The following is a 24,744-nucleotide window of genomic DNA, read 5'->3' as shown; positions in this document are numbered from 1 at the left end:
CTCCCCATAGATTACTTATTAATTACAAAAGGAAAAAACAGTAACTTCACAGTGGGGAAAAAAACTAGCAGACATTTCCTGATTCAAATGATCAAAGTTAAAATCACTGATAATGGGACAATGATATCATATGCCCCTGATATGATTTATTGAGGCTATAACATCACTTATGCATTACTCTTGCCAAAAACGCATAAACCTGAATCTACTTAGGAAGTAAGCAAACAAACCCAACTTGAGAGAGACTCTACAAAACAACTGGCTTATATTTTTCGAAAATGTTAATGTCATAAAAGACAAAGGAAAACTAAAAAATAGCTCTAGATTAACAGATACTAAAGAAATATGAAAACTAAATACAGTATGTGAGCCTAATTAGACACTGGATAGGGGCAAGGTGGGTGGTAGTACTTCTAAAAAGTACATTATTTGGGACGAACAGAAAATCTGAAAAGCAACTGCATATCCAATAAGAGTACATCACTGTTAAATTTCTTGAATTCGATAATTGTTTTTGTATAATTATAGTGGGTTATATAAAATAATGCTCTTGTTCTTAGAAGTATTTACAAGTAAAGTGTCATAATGTCTGCAACTTAATCTCAAAGAATTCAGAGAAAATAATAAGAATAATTAAATATATAGCAGGCTGAACCACACTAAATTGTCAATATTAGACCAGTTTTGACTACAAAAATAACAATTTCATATTGTAAAACCTAAAATATATAGTGATAAGTAGCGAATAATAGCAAAATGTTAACAACTGATATACCTAAGTGAAAGGCATACAGAAGTTACTTCATTATACTACTCTTCCAACTTTCCCGAAAGCATAAAATATTTCCAAAATTAAAAGTTAAGGGCTGGCTCGGTGGCATGGTGGTTGGGTTTGCACACCCCACTTTGGCAGTCCGACGTTTGCAGGTTTGGATCCCAGGCATGGACCTACACCACTTATCAAAGCCACACTGTGGCAGTGACCCATACAAAACAGAGAAAGACAGGCACAGACTTTAGCTCAGGGCCGATCTTCCTCACCAAAAATAAAAGTTAAAAAAAACAACACAGAGGCAATTGTTGAAGTCAACAGACTAGGAATGAATATAGCACGAAGAAATATATTTAAAGACTAAGTCCTGGGAGCTGCCCCAAATTAAAGGTTAAAAGAAAAAAAAAAGCATTAAAAGAAAGACTAAACAGAAAGGAAAAAGAATTAGATATCAAGAATTGGAGAAAATCAATGAAATCAAACATAGCAGAAAAGCTGAATGCGAGGAAAATTACGAAGAAACCAAAGAAATATTCTATCCTTCCTTCTTACTACTCCCAGACGAGAAAAACAGTGACCACAGTCACTAAGTTTTCAGCCAACCATCTACAACTACCTGCTTTCATACATATCCCCAAAATCTGTCAACAACCTATTGCCTTTCCCTGAGGAAAAAAAAAGCTAAGTAATAATAATCACAGATTTAGAAACTTACTTTCTGATACAGAGCTGAGGACTAAGGTGGGCACGGAGGCAATGACGGCCAACATGTCTGCAAAATAAGAGAATCAGGGTCAATAGACATTTAGAGACCAACTTCAGTCTATCAGCTTCTCTATTTTTATACTTAGGGGTAGAGGGATAAATTAAGAATAAGATGAAAACAATGACAGTATCAGTGTCCTTGAGATTATTTTCTAGTTGGAAAGCTACAACTTTAAATAACTTGAGAATAATCAGAACTACTACTTACAAATGCAAAATAAAGATTTAACTGAGCACAAATAACACAAGGTAAAAGAATAATCAGGGGCTGGCCCCGTGGCCGAGTGGTTAAGTTTGCTCCCTCCGCTGCAGGCGGCCCAGTGTTTCGTTGGTTCGAGTCCTGGGCGCGGACATGGCATTGCTCATCAGGCCACGCTGAGGCGGCATCCCACATGCCACAACTGGAAGGACCCACAACGAAGAATATACAACTATGTACCGGGGGGCTTTGGGGAAAAAAAGGAAAAATAAAATCTTTAAGAATAATCAGAGTTGGTAATGTTCAACAAAGAAATATAAAAGTGATTTTTTTTTTCATTTATTTTTTGGTGAGGAAGATTGTCACTGAGCTAACATCTGTTGCCAATCTTCCTCTTTTTTTTACTTAAGGAAGATTGTCACTGCGCTAACATCTGCACCAATCTTCCTCTATTTTATGTGGGATGTTGCCAATCTTCCTCCATTTTACGTGGGATGCTGCCACAGCATGGCTTGATGAGCAGAGCTAGGTCCATGCCAGAGATCCAAGCCTGTGAACCCTGGGCCACTGAAGCAGAGCATGTGAACTTAACCACGAAGCCACTGGGCTGGCCCCCAGAAAGTGATTTTTTTAAGCTAGCTCTTAAAGGAGATGATGGTTAAGACAAGGGTTAGAAAAAAAAAAAAGCCATCAGAATAAGCTACTGACAACACCAAGTATACAGCTTAGCTATAGCAGACACCTACTGCAAATGGATGAATTAAAAAGGTTGAAGAACAAGGAATTTGAGGAAGGAGGGTACTAAATATTAAGCTATCATTTTAGGACCTAAGTTCCAGACAACATGGATGAATTTCAGGTCAAAATGTCTCTCATATAATAGTGCAAAAAATATGGGAATGCAAAGATTTCTTTACCACCCATATGAAAAGTTACTTGAAGAAGATACGCAAGTTTTCTCCTAAAAAGTTACTATTTTTCACATGTATATATCAGTTCCAGAACTGCTTCTCAAGTCTAAAACTGACATGCCCAGACATCCTATCTAAAGAGAATTTAACTGATGCAGAGTTTACCCGGCATTATGAAAAACACACGACTACTACACCCCTTTACTCACATTATTATATCAAATCTTTCCAAAAGTATTTAACAAAGTTATTAGAGGGAAGCTCTGGGACTAAAATTAGAAATATATTGACTCTACAAAAGTTTATTGTGTATCCACTATGTGAAGGCACTGTGGTGATATAAGATCTGATTAAGATCCAACGATCTTCTAAAAAAGCTCATAATGTCCCTCACACCATTGATATTAGATGCATAAACACTTCAAGAACCTTATGCTTTCCACTAGGACTCCAGAAGGACCCACTATTTGTAGGAAAAATAATCCAACCAACACTTCCTTCAGCTCTTCCCTCTTTCCAGTTTCAGACGCAGGAGGTGAATACAGACATTGTGTACCCAAAGCTCCCAGAAAGAAAGAAGTGGGAACAAATCTCTTTAAATCAATTGAAGTAATTGTGACTCTCAAGTTGCAGGGCATGCATTCCTCACACTAGGCTAGGTCCAGTCACTCAGCTGCCCAGCAAGAGTTTGCAGATGTGGGTTGGAATCTACAGCGCTCTCTCTGTCTAGTGCCATTGTTCCCCAGACAAATACCAAAGTAAACTCTGCACAAGGCCCTAACAGAAACTAGCCACACAAAGTCCATAACCTTATGTGAAATATGACAAAAGTAGATAACTATCCTTGTCTTTCATGTGAAACCAGGAACTCTGAGGAGATTTTTCTTTTTCTACCCAGGAATAGCACTTTATATGCTATAGCTAAAAAGTAATAATACTTTGGTTTTTTTAGTTAACAAGTCAGAACTTCTAATTTCTAGTTGGTTTTCCCTTCTGATGTATTATGTGTTCCCAAAAATGTCACCATTGCTCAGATCACTTTTGAAATTCTTCTCTGGATTGGGACAAGAGTAATGTAAAAAGAACACTGGACAAAGTAAAAAAACCCAAAACAGGGTTGTAGATCTGCATAAGTTGGTACAACTTTAGTGAGGCACTGAACTTCAGCTTGTTTTTTTTTCCTCCCCAAAGCCCCAGTACATAGTTGTACATTCTAGATCTAAGTCCTTCTAGTCCTTCTATGTGAGCCACTGCCACAGCACGGCTACTAACAGACAAGTGGTGTGGTTCCGTAACCGGAACCCAACCCAGGCTGCCAAAGTGGTGAGAGCACCAAACTTTAACCACAAGACTATCAGGGCTGGCTCAAACTTCAGCTTTTATAAAATAGGATTGATCATACCTACCTTATTGTTGTGGGGAGGATTACATGAGAAAATGTACAGGACAGCATTCCCCAAACTCCAGTATACTACATGTACCTAGGATACTATTAATATTTCATTGGTCTCCTCAAGGTCTTTAGAATTCACATGATATTCTTCTTTTCAAAACCCTCAGTGGTGATAAAAATATTCATCAAATTGAATAAAACTATTTTTGGTCCAAAACAAGATGTGACTATAACATAATGAGTTTCTCTTACAAGACCTCTAAACTTGATCTAATGGTATGCCAAAAAGTTTCATAAACGCCTGGGGTAACAGCAACACTAAAATAGATGTATAATAGGTCATAATAAATGACCTTGCCCAAAATAAATGGAATTAGTGACACTAGTAGAACTAGAAACCAGCTCCTAGAACTTCTTAGAAGGTATTTTCCCTTGAGGTTAAATCAGCACATTATAAACAGTCCCAAATCCCCCTAGTGAAATGGAATTAGATCCAGAATTTCAACCAGGAAAAAAATGTTTTTAATTTTCTGTTTCTCCTAAAAAAAACCCCTTGTGAGACATGAAGAGAGAGGTGCCCTTCCCATAAGAGCCTCAGATTGCCACTAATGAAAAAGAAGTCTATTTCTTGGCATTGAATCCTAGTGGTGACAGTCCTACACACTCAACATGATACTGTCTGGACATACTAAACAAGTATAATGATCCTCAGCTTCTAAACACTAACCCTTAAACTCCTAAAACGAACCTTTTAGAACCAATATGATCATTTCACGCTAAATGTTAATTACAACAAAAGCCCCTGACATCTAACAAAATACGCTATACCAAAGAATTCAAATCATTCAATATGGTCAAACTACCTGGAATAAAGGAGGCAGTTCTGGCAAGACTAGCCCTGGCACACCTTCGAAAAAAAAGATACATTTGGAAAGGAGAGGCAGGGAGAAAAATGAAGGATTAAGATAACCCATTCCTGATCTCAACCCCAAGAGAAAACATTTCGTCACCGAAAAAAACTAAAAGTCCCTCTATTTTTATACTGGGTGACTGAAGTGGAAAGGGAAATGAGAAGACATTTGGGGAAATCAGGAATTAAATCTCAACAGCATTAAAGCTAACTTTCCAAAACAAACAGTTTCCAAAAATAGCGCTGGCACGAAACTTTGCTGGGATTCGTACCAGGAGTGTCTAAAGTCACGAAAGTCGCTATGGCTAGAAAGGCTCTGAGTGGAGATTGAGGCCTAGACAGTAGAGAGCTGAGAATCTTAGAAAACCTAGGGTATTTCTCCGGATAGTGAACTGACATTGTAGAGGAAAACTGGGACATCCACTCCCCCCAGCTAAACGGATAAACTAAAAGTGAGTATCCTGGGCTGCTTTGGGGCAGCACAGCGACCACTATGGGCGCTATTGCTAATCGCCAGCCCCGCAGGTATCCCGGTAGGGGCCAGAGGCCCGACAGGAACTCGGACAATGCCCATTCATTGCCAGCAGCTAGTGTTTGCAGGAGTTAGAGACAAAGGCAAAGTTCACCAAAATCTCTCTTCCCGAGGCCCGATCCCTAAATAAGATTTCGAAATTGTAGGACCTATGACCCGTGGACCTCCGAGTTAAGAGCTACTTATTTCCTCGGAGCTTGGCTCCGAGTGCCGCCTCGACAGCACCCTGGGGCAGAATTACGAGAGGTGGGGAAGCAGAAGGGGCGAGAGCCGCGCGACCCCTTCGCAGGGAGGAAGGAAAAGATAACGGGCCGGTGACGCCGAGGCCCCACGGAGAAAGCGGAGCGGCTGGGGGAGGGGAGGGGTCGTTAGGATTCCGGGACGCGAGGCCCCCACACCCAGGAGCCCTTTCCCTGCCCAGACGCAGGGTAAACAGCTGTCAGCAAGAGGTGAGGGGCCAGCGCAGGTCTCCCGAGGGCCGCGGGCACCGACTCCCAGCCCGACACTAAAGTCACCTCAACAACAGCGCAGCCATCTTGGGTTCCGGCCTGGACGGAAATGACGCCAAACGGCCCCGCCTCCTCTGGGCGGTGGCGGCGGGCGCGCGGCCTCTGTTACGTGACAACACGGGGCTCCTAAAAAGATCAGCAGCCTCTCTGGCTCAGCCCTGTTCAGACTGTTTGCTGACTTTCTTTTGTCCTTTGGTCTCCGCCCCCGCCCCTCCTCAGCTGACTTCTACTAGAATTTGCCAGGGTTTCGGCAGAAATGCCGCTGGGTCCAACTCCGCAGTCACCTGCGTAAATATTCATTATGTTTTGCACCACTCAACAGAGGGCTTGCTCAGATTCTTCCCTGAGCACCTGTCAGTCTCATTTCACTCCCTCTCCCTCTCTGGTGGAACTAAAAACGTCTTGGTAGGCCGGCTGAGACACCCAGGGATAAAGATACTGTAGGCTCCCTCTCATTCTATTGTGAAGCTTCATCATAACAAACATGCACAAATTGAGAGCGAAGTTGGGGAGTGTGAGACTGGGCCGTGGGGGGGGAGAACGTCGCAGAGCACCATTGCCAAGAACAGGGAGCCTCTTCTAACCGCCTCGATTTGCTTCATGCCCCACAATTCCTGAGCTTGAACTGCCGCATGAGCTAGACGCCCACTAACCAAAGACAACGCTCCCTTGTCCCTTCTTTCAGGGCTATGTGGGTGACACCCACGGCCAAAAGAACCTGGGGTGGGAGTGGGAGAGAACTCGCTTTGATTTATATATAGATATATAGAAACAGTTTTGAGGAACCCAAGCACAGCAATCACTTCCAGAGCACTTAACACTTAAGGTAAAAAACGAGCGAGAAAGGAACAGAAGAGTACAAACGTTCTTGAGTATCTTTTGGGCAGGTAGGGTGGGGAGGAGTGAAGGAGACAGCCCAGAGCAACTCCTGTTCTACAATGAGACATGTTCATTACATTAATATTCAGATCTTATTTTATATTTAGCACTCCTGCACTTTTCCCTTCAGGATTTAAATAACACAAATTCACTTATTTCTGTATCAAATGAAACTACTGTTTTACGTTTGTATAATGCTTGACAAAGAAAGCCACTTTCATGGACTTAGGATTGGAAGGGACGTTAGAGGCTCTCCAACCTAGTTTTCTACCCACTGCAAGGATCTCCTCTGCAACATCGCTGACAGCTGACCTTCAAGACTCTGCTGTAATGGGTACCTCAAAAATCAAGTTTCATTTAGTGAACAGCTTAATCCTTAGAAAGTTGTTACATTAAAATGCAGTTTTCTGCTATTGAACTAGTCATTGATCCTACTTTGATCCTCTGGATCTTCAGATTAACAAATCCAATAAATGCCTCTTTCACTTAGCTCTTTAAATAATTTCATTTAACATATATGTATTGACTTTTTGCCAGAGTCTGTGAAAGTGCTTTAGGGAATTCAAAGATACAAACATGTATACTGTCCTCAAGAAGCTTATAGCTTTAGCAGAATCAGTAAATAACAAAATCAATAAAGAAATTAGCAACCCCCTGAAAGAGGTATAGGTAAAAGGTGTGAGTGGACAGAAGGAGAAAGTGACTGCTTAGAGTTAGGGAAGTGGGGTTAGAGAGCAATGTGACTACAATATCCCATAAACATTTATTGATGATGATGATTTTTCCTGTGAAGTTTATGATCAAGCCCCATATTTAGAGCTGCACAACCCAAATCCAATACTAATCACCAAACTAAGACTATAGTCAGGAAGATACAAGGAACCTGTGGCTTTACAGGTGAGACTGCAGTGATCCGATAGCAGGAAAAACAGTGACTTCTCTCCTTAATTAACCTCCAGAGCCATAATTGATGGAAATGAATCACTTTGAAATTCAAACCAAACATTAAGTCAAACCCCTTATCACCAGGGACTATCTTAAAAATAAGCAGGAGGGAGAAGCAGGGTCTAGCGAAGGCCTGAGGTGAGAGAAAGGAAGGGGAAGAGAGAAGGGAGAACATCTCAGATGAGAGTATGAGAGGTTCGGTGAAAAGCTAAATCATTTCAGATGATCCTAAGGAGGGAAACAAAGGAGGCAACAATCAGGAGAACTCTGGTCTGAACTATTTTTCTGCTAGATTTGTCTTAAAACTCAGCTCTGGCCATCTAGACACTCCCATCCCTAACCCCAACACCCCCCCCCCCCCCAAAACCTTCAGGAAATTCTTATGATGCGGCTGCCTTAGTCTGCTGTTTAAGGTCCTCCACAAACTGATTTCAACTTTCCTGTACAGACTGGTTTCCTGTGATGCCCCTCTAAGTTCACCCAAATCAAGTCAAAGTGGAGGGTACCAGATCTGCCTTGAATACGCCCAATACTTCACAACCCTACCCTACACGCACACCTGAACACACACACACACACATTTTCTTATCTCTTTGTCTTTGTTTTCACTGTTCTATCTGCCTAGATACCCTCACTACTCATTTCTCCTTTCCAAATGGCACGCATCCTTCAGGGTTGGTCCACATCTAATATTGCCTTCTGGTCATGACTCCCCCTTCCTCTGAACTTCATTCATTAAATGAAATTGATTTTTGTTTTTAATCTCTGTTGCATAACTTACTCAGTCTTCTCATGTTGCGGCTCTATGTGCCCTCCTTTGCACTCCTAGCACTCTGTTCATCCCTCCACTAGAGCAAGCGCCATGGTTTATTGTATTTGGTTATTCGTGGGTTTGTCCTCTGATCCTCCCCACTCTGCCTTCCCAAACTAGATTTTGAACTCCTTGAAGGAAGGTCTTAATTTTTATTCCTTTTTCTATTATCATCATACCCATACTTTACAGGTAGCTGGCACTCGATACAATTTTGTTGTCTTGCTGTAAATTGAAATGGGCTTAAACTGCAGCATGACGCCTTGAAAGACTTCCTGACAAAGAGGGGAAGGTCAGGGGATTCTTCCCTGGATATGGTTCCATGGAGAAAGCTTCTATCTGGGAAGAATCACCCAGGATGCAGGGAAGTGGGGAAAAAAAAAAAAGACGCCCAAGGACCTGGTCATCTCAAGAAGCCTGTAATGCAGCCCAGGGTAATCAAGATAACAAGGGATATTCTGGCTTCAAAATTCCCCAAGGGAACCCTGCCTCTAGCTCCTAGGGCTCTGGGGAAGCCACTCTCAGGCAAGGAGCCTAGGGAGGAATCCCTTTTCATAGCCTTAGGATTCAGGTTCCCCTGACCATTTATCCCTCAGAGAAGAGTGTTTGTGTCCCTTTTTCTGTCCCTTTCCTTCACACCCCCCCCCCCACCAGCATTCCAGCCTAGGGCAGGGGGAGGCCAGCAGACACAAAGCCCTTTGTGTGTGGGGTGGTATGTGTCCCCCCCCCACCCCTCCACCCAGAGGACACAATGCCCCTTCTGCTCCCTGCACTCTGCCCCATTCCCCACCACCTCTCAACTGCACATGCCAGGCTGCAATTGGTTACTGGCTCAGGACAGCCCCCTCATACTGGCGCCCTGGGGGATTTTAAGCGAGTTCCAGAAACCCCCCGCTCAGTCCCTTGTCCCCCACTCTCCCAACCCCGCAGACGCTCCGAGCCCTAGCCCCTGCCCCAGCTATGGCTCCTGGGGCTCCCTCGTCCAGCCCCAGTCCTATCCTGGCTGCACTGCTCTTCTCCTCTTTGGGTAAGTGGAGCAACCCCAGTCTGGGGGCCCTGGGGCTCAGGTTGTCTATCAGCAACCTTCCCACTGCCTTCTCTGCACTCCCCACTGCAATCAAAGAAAGAGTGAGCAGGAACGGGAAGGTGATATTATATTTAGAGGAAAAAGAATGTATAGTTTGGCAGGAAGCAGTAGAGGTATTCTGTGAAGGGAGAAGGTGAAAGCGAATGTAGAGAGCTTCCCTGGGGTGGACCTGACTGGGCTCAGGTTGGTAACCAGTGACATGCCCCCAGAGCCATACTAAAGGCCTGGTAGGAAGCAGTGTTACAGTGCGGTAAGGAACAGGATCAGACACCTCGGTTCTGGTCCCTACTCATCCCCTTGTAAGGCAGGGAGTACCTAACCTTAGCTTCCCTGAAGAGAAAAGTCAGGGAATGTGATCTAAGGAAGGAGCCCAAGGTTTGTGGTTCCAACTCCTCAGATCCTTTGACTCTTGGTGCCTCAGTTTCTCTGTATGGATCCATTGTCTATTATGTGGGTGAAAGAGTAGAAGGGAGGTTCTATGAGATTCTAGGATCTTGCCCACCTGAAGGTTTTTTCCTTCATAAGTTGGCTAGCCCCTTCCTTGTTCCATGGCAGATGTTGGGTGAGCAAGAGGAGATCAAAGCAGGGTTATTTGAATGGATCCTTCCATTCTCCCAGCTGCCCCAAAGCCTAGTGCAATGGGTGAACAGTAGGCAAATGGGGGTTGGGGACTGGTCAGAATGTCCAAGGTTCTCTTCTGTCAGCTCCTTGAGTCCTAAACCCAGAACCTAGATTCTTCTGGGCTGTACTGGACTATTCTGGGATACCCTGAGAAAATGTTAAGGATAGGGAGTTGGAAAAGGGCATGGGGAGAGAAGGAATGGAGTATATGGAGATGGAAATCATGGAGTATAAGAGAGAGAGTTCTGTCCCAGCACCTGTCCCACTCTTAGAACCATTAAGTGGAGCTGAAGGGCAGTTGCTGATATTAGAACAGGAGGAATAGAAGTTAGACCCAATGAATAACCTTCCTTGTTACATTTGGAATTCCCAAGAAGGCTCTAAGGCTGAAGTCCCAGGAGGCGGCAAGTCACTGATATTCATGCTGAGGTGGGAGATTTGGGACTATGGAGCAGGGGGTCGGGGGATGAGGGTGGCATGAACCCCCAACGTTGGTTAGACAATGGTTCTCTGTTTGTTTGGTTGCTTCCTCCGCCTCCCGTGGAACAAAAGGGGCTACAGTTGCCCCCACCCGGGCCAGCCCACACACATAATCTCTCTGGAATGGCCTTCCTGTGTGGGTGAATCTTGGGAGCGGCACTGGGCCAGAATGGCCCAGAGGAGGGTGAGGAGGGTCAAACCACAGAGGCTCATGTGCAGAGCCATGTAAGCTCTGGACTTGGGGGGTCTTCCTCTGCACCCAGTTTTCCTTCCCTCCCTGACCCCCTAGTTAAGAGCAAGCTGGAGGCCAACCAGGGATTCAGCAATGAGGACAGTAGGGCCAGGGAAGAAGACTTACCTTCTCCAGTTATCTTCATTTTTTTTTTGTAAGAAATTTGATTTGCCGTACTGTGAAATACTATGCAGCTGTTAAAAATAGGATTGATCTCTACAAATCAACATAGAAAGCTCTCCCAGATAAATTCTTTTTTATACATCTATTATACACAAAAACCCAAGTAGAATATAATGCAATGTATGTAAGAAAAAAAAAGCTCCACAAAACAAAACCATCTATTTCATATAAGTACATGTATATCTTGTTTATTGAGTTTATATTGAGTTTGATACATAGAAAAATGTTACACATTAAACTGATAACAGTGGTTATATCTGGGAGGGGACTACAGGAAAGGAACTGGTTGAGGGAGCGTCAAGAGAGACTTTAGCTTTATCTCTATTGCTTGAATAGTTTATAAGAAGAATACGATATGTATTACCTGTATGATTTGTAATAAATTTAAAAAGTTTTTAAGCCTGCATCTAAGGGATAACTTAAGAGTTATATTCTGAAGTGAGACTTGGAGACAGAATGCAACTTCAGGAAGTCCTCAGGAAAGTTCTATTACTGCTGACTTCATTTCCTCCACTGAACATGCCAAAGAGCTTGAACCGACACAGCATTTCCACTCATCTGCTCAGTTAGTCCAGAGAGATTTGGGCCTCAGAATTTATCATTTCTGCCCCAGTCGTTGCTCTGGCTTCTGACACGGCCCTTGCCTTCCTGTTGATCTCGCTTCCTCTCTAGCCCTTCTTGGGCCCTGTGCATCTGATTCCCCTCTATGCTTGCAGTGCTCTCCCCCGCCCAGGCCATTGTGGTTTACACAGACAAGGAGGTCTATGGTGCTGTGGGCTCCCGGGTGACCCTGCACTGCTCCTTCTGGTCCAGCGAGTGGGTCTCAGATGACATCTCCTTCACCTGGCGCTACCAGCCTGAAGGGGGCCGCGATGCCATCTCGGTGAGTGCCTGGGGGAATCCTGGGATTGGATAACAGAAACTATGCTTCAAAGAACAACAGAAAAGAGAACTTGGGCTAAGGAGGGGGAACTCCTTTATGAGACATAACCCCAACTTTGACAAGGTAAGTGACAATCTTTGTCACCCTGACTAGGGCCTATCTAGGGTGTCCCCCTCCCCCAGCACTACCCTCTCCAGCCCAGAATCCTGCATCCTGAGTCTAGACCTACATGCTTCCCCTTGTTCCTCACAGATCTTCCACTATGCCAAGGGACAACCCTACATTGACGAGGTGGGGACCTTCAAAGAGCGCATCCAGTGGGTAGGGGACCCTCAATGGAAGGATGGCTCCATTGTCATACACAACCTGGACTATAGTGACAACGGCACTTTCACCTGTGACGTCAAAAACCCACCAGACATAGTGGGCAAGACCTCTCAGGTCACACTCTATGTCTTTGAAAAAGGTGTGAGAGGAGACGGGACAGGGGGTCTGGGAGGCAATACAGGGAGGGGATTAGGGAGGACTGAGAGACTAGAGGAAGAGGCAGAATGTCCTGGCTAATGCCCTTCAGGCTCTGGGAGGGTGGGCACAAGGCAGCCTTGGCTGGGAGCCCTACGTCCCCAATGGCGGGGAGTAGGTGTGGGGCTAGTAACCAAAGATGCATGTCCCTGCTCATTCTCTCACTTCTTTTCCCTCCCCTCCTAGTGCCAACTAGGTACGGGGTGGTGCTCGGAGCCGTGATCGGGGGTGTCTTGGGGGTGGTGCTATTGGTGCTGCTGCTTTTCTACGTGGTTCGGTACTGCTGGCTACGCAGGCAGGCGGCCCTGCAGAGGAGGCTCAGGTAAGGGGGGGAGCCTGACTCCCCGCCCCCCTAAAGCCACTCTTCCCCATCTGGGCGGAGACTACTCCAGTGGGTGGGAGGTCCAAAGGGAAGGGGTAGCTCTGTCTGCTCTGCGAGGGGCTCTGGCGGGGCCAAGCCCACAGCACCCGCTTTCCCTGCAGTGCCATGGAAAAGGGGAAATTGCACAAGCCCGGGAAGGACACGTCGAAGCGCGGCCGGCAGGTTAGCGGACTCGGGGCCTGGGCAAGCTGGGGAGGAGAACCCCAAGAGCAGGCAGCAGTGAGGGGTGGGATGGGAACAGTCAGGCCCCACTGGACCCATGACTGATGTATGCACCCCTGCCCCCAGACGCCAGTGCTGTATGCCATGCTGGACCACAGCAGAAGCACCAAAGCTGCCAGTGAAAAGAAGGCTAAAGGGCTGGGGGAGTCTCGCAAGGATAAGAAATAGCGGTTAGCGGGCCGGGCGGGGGATCGGGGGTTAAGGGCGGAGCCCTCCAAAGGCTCTCAGGTGGTGGTCATCGAGATGGAGCTACGAAAGGATGAGCAGAGCTCGGAGCTTCGGCCTGCTGTCAAGTCCCCCAGCAGAACCAGCCTCAAGAACGCCCTCAAGAACATGATAGGCCTGGACTCCGACAAGTGATCACCCCCAAGGCCCTGCCAGAGCAGAGGGACCTAGGCTCCTCTTATCCTCCGTCTAGGTGCTTTCCTCCTTAGCTCCCCAGCCCCGCCCTGCCCTCACCTCCCTTTGAGATGTAAGTTTCATTCCAAAATTCATTCCCTAGGCACTTCATATTCTCCCTCACCTTCACCCCCTGGCTTTCTGGGAACCCAGGGCCTGATGCTACCCTTCACCTGCCCCAAGGACTGTGTGTTTGGTGCCTGTGCCTCTGGCACCGAGAAGAAAGGGACCTTGATACCCTGTGCCTCAACTCCAAGCCACCTGACATGCCCATCCCCTGCACCCCCTAGCCTGTCCCTCTGTCCCTCTCTGATCCTCCCTCCTCTGTATCAGGTGGCCCAGCTCCATACTGTCCTCCCAGCTAACACCCAGATCCCCCAGATCAGACTCTCCTTCAGGGTTTATTTAGGTTGTTGGTTATTTTTTATTTTTTAATCCATTCTTTTTTGTTTGTTTACCTGTGCCCATGCTCTGCCCTCCCCCCATGACTGAGTACCAATGACGTCATGTGGTTTTTGCAGACCCCCCCGCCCCCGCCTCATTAAATCCTTAATGGAGAGCCAGCCCAAGCTGAGGGGCCCCTGATCCTCACACCTCACCTACAGGATTGGTGCCCCTTACCACTTTAGAGCACTGTTCTGGGCCTCAAGGTCACAGGGAAGGCGAGAGAGGGATAGACAGGATCCTCACAGGTCAGGGGGTTGAGGAGGGGGCAAATGAGCCTTAAGAAATGGTTTTAAACAACCAAACAGAAAGTAGGAAAAACAAATGGGAAATAGGGGAAAGGGAAGAGGCTGCACTCCCAGCCACAAGAGATTCTTAGGATTTTTCTACATTCTGTATATTTCTTCTCAAATCCCCAAATGTCCTTAAATGTTTAATAAACACTGACATTTCCAGAAGTGCTGCCTCCATCGCCAATTTCCTCATTCTCCTGGGAATAATGGCTGCTCCTGACCCCATCCCCAACCTCCCACCTTCTCCCATGCCTTCGCTCCCCGCTCCACCTCCTCCTCAGCTGGTTTCAGTTGTTAAGAATTTGGTTTTCTGGTTTGGTCTTACGTAGTATAGTGGAAAGAACTCTGAAATAGTCTCACAAGACACATTCGTACATTCAATAAATACCCAATGAGATTATACTATGTGCTAAACTGTGTCAAGCTCTGCATTTACATGGATTAAAACATAGACTATCTCTTCACCAAGATCTGAATTCTTAAAACATCTCAGCCACTCACTGGCTGTGTCCCAGGGCTAGTTAACTTGACTTTGGTAAGCCTGTTTCTGCATTTGTGAACAGCTGAGATAATGATACCTGGCCCGCTTAATTCCTAGGATTTTTGTGAGAATCAAATGAGATCCTATTTATGGAAACCTTTGTAAATTATAAATTGATCTACAACTAAGATATTAAGGGTCAGTCCTTTGAAGATGTTTCTAGATCTGCCTAAAGGATTACACTTTACAAACTAGCACAAATCTCATTCACCCCTACAAACACGCACACACAACTTTGTTGGTACACTATTTTAGGTATACTGTTAATACCTCATTAGCTAGTTTGTTGGTATGCTAATTTAGGTACACTGTGAATATCCTGGAATCTTTAAATGATTGTGGAAAAGACATATATGTATCATTTTCCCTGGGGTCACTGATGGCAAAAAAACAAGACTCCCACAAGTCATTTCTTCATCTTGTTAAGAGGTTAAAGATGAGATTTTTTTTTTAAGATTTTATTTTTTTCCTTTTTCTCCCCAAAGCCCCCCAGTACACAGTTATATATTCTTCGTTGTGGGTCCTTCTAGTTGTGGCATGTGGGACACTGCCTCAGCATGGTTTGATGAGCAGTGCCATGTCCGCACCCAGGATTTGAACCAACGAAACACTGGGCTGCCTGCAGCAGAGTGCACGAACTTAACCACTCAGCCATAGGACCAGCTCCTAAAGATGAGATTTTTAACACCAGCTTTGCCACAATCCAGAGTACCTACATTTATTTCAAGGGATGTTGTTCACTTCTTTTAAAGGAAAAATTAACCCAAATCCATTTTAATACAAAAGCTAACAGATCCCATTAGGTAAACGCAAATCAAAAGTACAATGAGATACCGTCTCACACCCATTAGGATGGCTACTATCAAAAAAAAAAAAAAGAAAACAAGTGTTGGCAAGGATGTAGAGAAATTGAAACCCTGTGCACTGTTGGTGAGAATGTACAATGGTCCAGCCCCTGTGGAAAACAGTATGGATGTTCCTCAAAAAATTAATTATAGAATTACCATATGATCCAGCAGTTCCACTTCTGGGTGAATACCCAAAAGAACTGAAAGCATGGGCCAGCCCAGTGGTGCAGCGGTTAAGTTCGCACGTTCCGCTTCTTGGCAGCCCAGGGCTCACTGGTTCGGATCCCGGGTGCGGACATGGCACCACGTGGCAAAAGCCATGCTGTGGTAGGCGTCCCACGTATAAAGTAGAGGAAGATGGGCATGGATGTTAGCTCAGGGCCAGTCTTCCTCAGCAAAAAGAAGATTGGCAGTAGTTAGCTCAGGGTTAATCTTCCTCAAAAAAAAAAAAAAGAATTGAAAGCGGAGGCTTGAAGAGATATTTGTACACCAACATTCATAGCAGCATTATTCACAATCACTAAAACATGGAAGCAACCCAAGTATTCATCTTTGGATGAATGGATGAGCAAAATGTGGTATATACATACAATGGAGTATTATTCAGCCATAAAAAGGAAGGAAATTCTGACATATGCTACAACATGAGTGAATTTGAGGACATTGTGCTAAGTGAAATAAGACAGTCACAAAAAGACAAATCCTGTATTATTCCGCTTATACGAGGTACTTAGAGTAGTCACAATCATAGAGACAGAGGTAGAATGGTGATTGTCAGGGGCTGGGGGATGGCAGAATGGGGAGTTAATGTTTAATAGGTATAGATTTTCAGTCTTACAAGATGAAGAATTATGGAGATGGATAATGATGATGGTTACACAACAGTATCAAACAGTACCTGGTACTTAATACCACTGAACTATACACTTAAAAATGGTTAAGATGGTAAATTTTACGTTCAGTGTATTTTACAACAATAAAAAACAGTGGAAAATAAAAGCTAATAGAGTCTATATAGCTTAATCAGTGTGAGAGAGAAATCTTAGTCACGACTCAGTAAAGTTGGGATTGTCTAAGCTAAAGATTCCTTATCAGCGGAACAGAATACAAAGTCCAGAAACATGTAAATAAGTGAGAGAACATATTATATTATAAAAATAACACTCCAGTTCGGTGGTAAATGAATGGATTGTTTGATAAAAGATATTGACACAGTTGACTTGTATGTCTGGAAGAAAACAAAGTGAGATCTTGCCTCACAACATGTACAACAATAAAATCTAAGTGTATGAGAAATAAAATACAAATATTAGAAGGAAATAAGAATATTTGTTTAATCTCCAGATGGGGAGGGGCTTTAAGCAAGATAGGAAATCCCAAAATTATAAAGGAAATACATAAAATCTTGAACCTCTTTGATGGCAGAATATAGTATAAACAAGATCAAAAAGCAATTGGTAATCATGGAGAAAAATACAAAATAAATGAAATATCTTCCTACGCATAACATATTCTAATATTTCTCATATTCCCATCTCTAGCTGCTGCCCCATTTCTCTGCTTCCCTCTATAGCAAAGCTCCTGAACAAGTCTAGGGCAATATGTTTAGTACCTCCCGTTCTCCCTTCAACCCACTCCAATCATGCCTCTAACTCCATCACTCCACTGGAATTGCTCTTGTCAAAGGGCATTAATGGTGTCCATTTGCCAAATGCAATGTTCACTTTTCAGTCTTCCTCGTCCTCTCTGCAGCATTCAACATTATTGGCCACTTCCTCTTTCTGGTGACACTTTATTTCTTGGTTTCCTTAAAACACATGATCCTAGCTTTCCTCCTACCTATTTGAGAAATGTATGAATTTTAAAGTGGAGATTGAAACAACCTGGAGGACATCTTTTGTTTGTCCCACACAATGTGTTTGTTTATTCAAATTAAAGCTAGATTTGATTGTCATAGGGCAACAATCATCTTGAACTGAATGTTGTTTTCCCCCGTTAGATGGAGACTGCATTCTCACTACTCTCATTTCCTTATCTGCCTGACCACTCTTTCTTTTTTTTTTTTTTTTGAGGAAGATTAGCCCTGAGCTAACTACTGCCAGTCCTCCTCTTTTTGCTGGGGAAGCCTGGCCCTGAGCGAACATCGTGCCCATCTGCCTCTACTTTTTATATGTGGGACGCCTACCACAGCATGGCGTGCTAGGCGGTGCCATGTCCACACCCGGGATCCGAACCAGCGAAGCCCGGGCCACCGAGAAGCTGAACGTGGGAACTTAACTGCTGTGCCACGGGGCCGGCCCCTCCCTGACCACTCTTAACATATGAATTTGCTACCCTGCCTCAAAACATCTAAGAAATTGGACAAATGTTTATGTGGGGGAGTGAGGTTGGGGAAGGGAGCGTATAGTCAGAATGCACACACAGAGCTTTTCACAGTTCCTCAAATAGGCCAACAGTCATTGTGTTCATCTCTGGCTATTAGTTACTCCTCAAAATCAGTCACAGTCCCACTGAATAGTCTGTTATCTAAAGACTAAAATGTAAAGTTTACTTCCAACATCTTGTATAATAAAAATGGGAAGGAGAGAGATGAATAAAATGGTTAACTTAGACAAATAAACACATATTTAAAGCAAGCAAATAGAAAATATGCCAAGTTACTATGGTCCTCATTTCTGTAATTGGTCAAGAAGCTGTAATTGATGTCTATGAACTGCTTCCCTTACTCATTCCACATTTCCCGTGCCCTCAGTCAGAACCTCAGATGGTCAGAGTTCTTTACCTGGTAGAGTGACCCAACTTTCCATTTCTGACTCAAGGTCTGAGCTCTCAGTCATCCTACCTTTTTTGGCTGCTACATTTTTCTGTTAACCTTTACTATTAGGTATGGAAGTACTAAGTGGTACCCCAGAGAATACGCTGGGTTCCAGAAATAGCACTTATTGCTCCCATTGTGTAGCCGAGGCCCAATTTTCCCTAGGTAATCAGGATCAATCACACTAGCCAGCCACGTAATCATTTTTTGCCTCTTGGTTCAGTGGTATATAGAGCCTAAAATGACCAGGTGGCAGTCTCATCTTCCAATTCAATGGAACCATCGTGTTGACTGGTAGAAGCATTCTCCCTTTGAGGACTAAGTCCTCCAAACCAACAGAACTAAAAGTGGTTGGGGGAAACAAAAGTTCTGTGAGTAAGTTGTTAGATGTAACAATGAAAGAGCCACCTCTATTTCTACCCCCTGACTCTCGAACCCATATATTCTGGCTGTGGGGGAGACAACATCATATAATGGTCTCTGATTCAAAGCATATATTGCATCTTGTAAGACAGAACTCCATTCTTTCAGGATGGTGTCTCCCAACTGTTGTTGTAAATCTTTAGTAAACCATTCCATATTTCGAATAGGTCTCTGCTTTCAGGTGATAGGATGTAGTAAGACCACTTAATTCTGTGGCCATGATCCCATTACTGCCTTTCTTTGCTATGAATAAGTTCCTTGGTTAGACACAATGCTATGGGGAATACCACAACTAGGATCAACTGTGAATCTACCAGTGGTGGTGCTGACAGAAGCATTATGAGCAAGGGAGGCAAATCCATGTCCAGAATGTGTCTATTCTAATGAGGACAAGTCTATGCCCCCCTCCATGATAAAAGAGGTCCAATTCAATTAACCTGGCATCAGGCGGCTGGCTGGTTCCCCTGGGGAATAGTGCATATCAGGGAGTCAGTGTTGGTCTCTGCTGTTGACATAGACATATTATGCACTCAGCAATTGCGTTAAGCAGATCAGTCTGATAAGGAGAAGTCTATGTTGTCGAGCTCATGCACAGCCTCCATGCCTGCCAACATGGCCACTTTGTTCAAGGGACTATTGAGCAAGCACTGGGATGGATATGGAAAGAGGCATTTGGTGGGCATTCACAGTGTGAGTCCATTCGCAGGGTTCCATTCACATGTCTCTTCCCCAGACTTCCTTGTCACAAATCTTCCAATCCTGTCCCTTCCGAATCTCTGACCATCCAGCCAAACCATTAGCAACTGCTCTTGAATCAGGGTACAGCAGTACCTCTGGCCATTTCTCACTCCAAATATAGTAGACAATCAAACGTACTGCTCAAAGTTCTGCCCACTGAGAGGATTTTCCTTTACCATTGTCTCTCAGTGTCACCCCTGAGCATTATAATGCCACAGCTCTTCACTTTGGGGTAGTACCAGCATATAGTGCAAACCCATCTATAAACCAGGCTGAAGTTTTTGGTTTTGTTTTTTGTTTTTTCAGTCAACTGATCATAAGGAACACCCCCAGAGTCCGTAGTCATGCACTGAGGAAGAGGAGGCAATACAACAAGAGCGCTTCTGAAGGAACCTGGGCCACCTGCTCATACAACTTACCTTCCGGACCTGCTCGAGCTTAGTTTCTTATATACCATTTCCATTTAATGATAAATTGCTGCTGTGTATACCCAATCTTATGACTAGGTGGGTTAAACAATACCCAGTGCATGATGGGAGACTCAGGTCCTGTAGTCATCTGATGTCTTCTAATCTTCTTTTCCTGCTTAGCTCATCCAAGGGAGCTGAATGTACTACCCTGGCCTATGAGTCAGGGTCACATATCAAGCACAGTTGATTTCTGAATGCAAGAGACCAACAGGGGAGCAGAATAAAATGTGAGTGAGTTATGGAGTCAGAAAGGCCTAAAATTTTAAGAGAGTTATTTAACCCCTCTGAATTTATAAAATGGGTGTGACAATATATAATTATTAATGAGAATCAGGTGTGATGTGATTTATAATAAGAAATATTTATGTGATCTTAGTCCTTCTTTCTAGCACAGAGCTCTTAAAACCCTTGGAATTTCCTGTGATAAGAGCAATAAAGGTGTCTTTTGTTATATTAATAAAGTGATGTTTAGAAAGTCCCTAGGTCTCCTAAGGATGGGGACTGGATGCCAGGGGAACCAACCATGTGATTAGAGGGTTGCAACTTTTTGTCCCATTCCCTTGACCTCCAAGGAGGGGAGAGGGGCTGAAGGTTAAATCAATCACCAATGGTTAATGAGTTAATCAATCATAGCTATATAATGAAGCCTCCATAAAACCCCAAAAGGATGGGGTTCAGAGAGCTTCTGAGTTGGTGAACACAGGGAGATTTGGGGAGAGTGGTGTAGCTGCAGAGAGCATGGGAGCCTGGCGCCCTTTCCTCAAACAATATCCTACGTATCTCTTCCATCTGGCTGTTCTCAAGTTATATCCTTTTATAATAAACTGGTAATCTAGTAAGTAAAATGTTTCTCTGAGTTCTGTGAGCCACTCTAGCAGATTAATCGAACCCAAGGAGGGGGTTGTTGGAACCTACCATCTATTAGCAGGTTGGTCAGAAGCACAGGTGACAACCTGGACTTGTGACTGGCATCTGAAGGAAGTGGGCACTCTTTTAGGACAGAGCCCTTAACCTGTGGGATCCGATGCTATCTCCAGGTAGATAGTGTTAGAACTGAGTTGCATTGTAGGACAACTAGCTTGTCACACACACACTGGAATTGGGAGAACCCTCACAGGGAAAATACTGAATGTCAAATTGTTAGATTAGTGTTAGAATAAAAAGAGTTATTGCCCATGAATATGCCTGATTCAGAATAGCCTTCAGTAATACCTTCCTTCCTTGGAAAGTGCTTTGGAGTCGTCTAGAAGATTTTAAGTCAGATTTATCTTTCTGGTCCTAAAGCCCTCATAACCCTTCATGTGATTTAGAGTATTTTTCTCTTAGAAAAATGGAATTAACAAACATGGCTATTAAGAAGTTATACCAATATAAGATTAACAAGTTTGGTGATCTAATGTACAGCATGGTGATAATAGCTAATAATACTGTGTCATATACTTGAATGTTGCTAAGAGAGTAGATCTTAAATGTTCTCACCACAAAAAAGAAATGGTAACTATGTGATGGGATGGAGGTGGTAGCTAACACTATGGTAGTAATCATTTTTCAATTTATAAATGTATCAAATAAACACATTGTACACTTTAAACTTACACAGTGTTATGTGTCAATTATATCTCAATAAAGCTGGGGAAAAAAGAAGTTATACCAAAATCTATATTATATATTCCTTCCCAGAAGATGGTTTTTATGTATCAAAATAAGTGGAATATGCAATGCTTGCAAAGTTCTTGTGAGAAATTACTGCTAAAAAGCAGAGAGTGTCTTATCCACTGAGCCAGGCTCCACTGGGACAATAGAGTTTTTATCGGATCTCCTTGCTCTTGGTTATTCACACTGAGCAAATAAAAGGGATCAGAACACCTCCTCCTTAGGAAGCAGTCATCCAGTGTGGATGAAACCAAATGTGTGTGCTTCCCCCACAAAAGCAGGGAGTTGAGGACTGAGCAGATGTGTACACACACGCGCGCGTGTGAGTTTTGAGAGAGAGAGAAATCTCACAAGCAGAAGGTTGATTCTAGTGTTTATGAATGTGGTTTAATATTGCTTTAGGGTAGAATAAAGATTCAACAAAATCTCTGATTCGCTTAAATCTCTTTGCTTATTCTATAAAAACCAAAAGTTAGGAATGATCTATAGAAGGAACTCACCCGTTTTGGGGAAGATCTAAAACAAAGATCAAATCAGACCTAGTTTAAGTTTCTTCTGTAGCTCTCTGTGACCTGGGACAAATCATCTGACTGCAGAAACTTGAGTTTTGTTAGGTTTACATCTATCTTATGGTGCATTTAAAAGAAGAAATTGAGAATATGTAAACCATGTTACTAAGTACCTGGCATAGTCCAGTTTCTAGTCATCCTCCTCCTCTCTTTTCTTTCTCTGTTCAGTTGAAGGAAGTGGCAGAACCATTCTCTCAACACAGACTCAGGAAGGAGGGCCTATCTCACCATCCAGCGGTCCAGATCTCAGTGTGTGACTGTCTGCTTCACAATTCAGACACCATCACAATATAGACGCGATCATTTTGTCCTGCAAAGGCTTAAGTGTGGCTCGCAGCTGAGCCTCCACTGTTTATCCTGCAGTCCCTCTCTGAGAGTCCAGCCCATAGAAAAGACTTATAACTTGGCCCTAAGGTTTGGAGGACTCTTTTAGAGTGAAAAGGGGTGGAGGCAGAAGAAAGGTGGATTTCTGAATCTTCAGGCTAGTATCAGGCATGGCTTCCCAAAAGCTTAGAGCTGTAGTTCCCAACCTCTTCAGACCCAGTGCCCCTTTTACTGTCCTGAAATGATATTCACATGTAATATAAACTATATACATAATTTCAAAAATTAAATATAATTAACTATGTTATAAAGGTGAAATAAAATACTAATTTATAATAAAATTATAAGTATTTTAATATGTAATGTTCAGGTGACTACACTGGAAGCATATAATGTAGCAGTCAGAGCCTTGGACCTATACGAAGAATCACTGTGAATGGAACAGCAACAAATGCAAACTAATAGGGGCAAAGGTATCAGTGACTCAACCACCATAAGTAGTGTTGTCACTGATGATATGGATTTCTGAAATGGTAAGCAACTTTGATGAAGTTTTGGACAAAACAAATTGTAAGTTTCTTCAATCTACATGTTGGTTGCATTTCTGAGAAATTAAATGCTTAAAAGGGTGCAAATAATACTTTGTGTTTATATGTAAAATGAAGTTGAGTTCTAGGCTCCCTCAGATAATAATAGGGTTTTCACCTACAGTAATATCCAATGGGACTTTTAAAAGACATGTGAGATGTGGGACAATTTAATTTGTGCAACACTGTCCTGGTCATTGCAGCATGTCTAGCATCTTTGGCCCATGGACTCTAAGTACCAGAAAACCCTCCCCCATTCCCACCCCACCTCCCAACATATGACAAGCAAAAAATACCCCCATGGGTTTCCAAACATCCCCTAGAAGAGAGTACATCCCCCTGTTGGGAACTGACAGGCGAATAAATGAAACCTGGAGCCTTCTCAAGAGTTAGAGAAGAGTTTGGTCTCATTTCTTGATGCCCACATCTATTCCACCTTTATAATCCAGTGAGCCTGTTGACACTTCCTCCTTTCTAGGCCTGCATATCAGCCCTATTTCCCAAGTTCTGAGCCCCATTTCTCTATCCGCTTCACTTCAGACCACAAAATTCCAGAAAGCCTGGCCACGTGTTCCCTGGAGCAACAGGAGAGGCAGCTGGACAAGGAGATCAGGCATTGACAGAATTCCAGGAGAAGTCTGGCAGAGCAATCAGGTAAAGCCAGATCTGGTCCACCCCAGGAAGGATGGGGGACCAGAGTGTGTCCAGATCTTACCCACGTGGGCTATCAGGGACCAAGTAGGTATGCCTGAGCTCAGCTAAGGGAAGCTCTGCCCTCTAAAGTAGGCTGGACAACATCCTTGACAACAAAGCTGTCTGCCCTCCACTCATCCAGTCCCTTATCAAGGTTGTATAAGCGGCACAGATTCTGGAGCCAGACTGCCTGAGTTCTGGTCCTAGCTCAAGCACTCATATTGCTTTGGGAAGGTTATTTAATCTCTCTGTGCCTCAGTTTCTTCATGTGTAACATGGGAATAATATAGCATATGTCATAGGGTTTTAAGAATTAAATGAGTTATGTGTAAAAGTGCTTAGAACAGTATCTGGCACATAGTACTTTACAAATCTTAAATATTACTATTGTCATCACCATTCAAGCCCTGCACGTAGCGTAAGGCTAGGGAGTTACCCAACGTGGGGGTGAGCATCCCTGAGGACCCTAACTATGATGAAACCTAAGTCGGCAGAGAATTAAGTGCACATAAGAATACTCTCAGGCAGTCTAGCAGATCCCTTTGCTCCATTCTTGAAGGTCTAGGTGATTGAGGAAGTAAGAAAGGCCTATCATCATCATCATCATCCCAAGGGAAGAAGAGAATGCTGGGAGGAAGAAGGAAGGCTGTCAGTGTCACACTAATCCAATGGCAGAGGATGGAAGCAGCCAAGGAAGGAATGACGCAGC

The 24,744-nt window shown here is 43.7% G+C and overlaps 2 protein-coding genes across 3 annotated transcripts in view; one reads left to right on the top strand and one right to left on the bottom strand.

Annotated features, from left to right (window-relative positions):
* The window catches only part of SDHC (succinate dehydrogenase complex subunit C), a 30,234-nt gene extending 23,779 nt beyond the window's left edge, over nt 1-6,455 (bottom strand). The window contains exons 1-2 of one of the 2 annotated variants that reach the window (XM_001503765.7): nt 5,998-6,455; nt 1,488-1,544 (exon numbers count right to left, since the gene is read on the bottom strand). In XM_001503765.7, the coding sequence (XP_001503815.1) occupies nt 1,488-1,544; nt 5,998-6,017 (77 nt within the window). In that variant the 5' untranslated portion in view covers nt 6,018-6,455. The remainder of the gene's footprint in view (nt 1-1,487; nt 1,545-5,997) is intronic. The other variant, XM_005609887.3, reaches the window with a different exon arrangement.
* A 2,972-nt stretch (nt 6,456-9,427) lies between these two features.
* On the top strand, nt 9,428-13,579 carry MPZ (myelin protein zero). The gene is made up of 6 exons (NM_001081894.2): nt 9,428-9,653; nt 11,946-12,112; nt 12,365-12,578; nt 12,821-12,956; nt 13,118-13,178; nt 13,305-13,579. Exons 1-6 carry the CDS (start codon nt 9,587-9,589, stop codon nt 13,404-13,406), a joined length of 747 nt encoding a protein of 248 aa, NP_001075363.1. The 5' UTR covers nt 9,428-9,586; the 3' UTR covers nt 13,407-13,579.
* Nucleotides 13,580-24,744: the final 11,165 nt, after the last annotated feature.

The sequence above is a fragment of the Equus caballus genome, chromosome 5, assembly GCF_041296265.1.
Source record: "Equus caballus isolate H_3958 breed thoroughbred chromosome 5, TB-T2T, whole genome shotgun sequence".
Classification (NCBI taxonomy): domain Eukaryota; kingdom Metazoa; phylum Chordata; class Mammalia; order Perissodactyla; family Equidae; genus Equus; species Equus caballus.
Note: the sequence above shows the minus strand (reverse complement) of the source record. Positions and strands in the feature narration are given on the sequence as shown.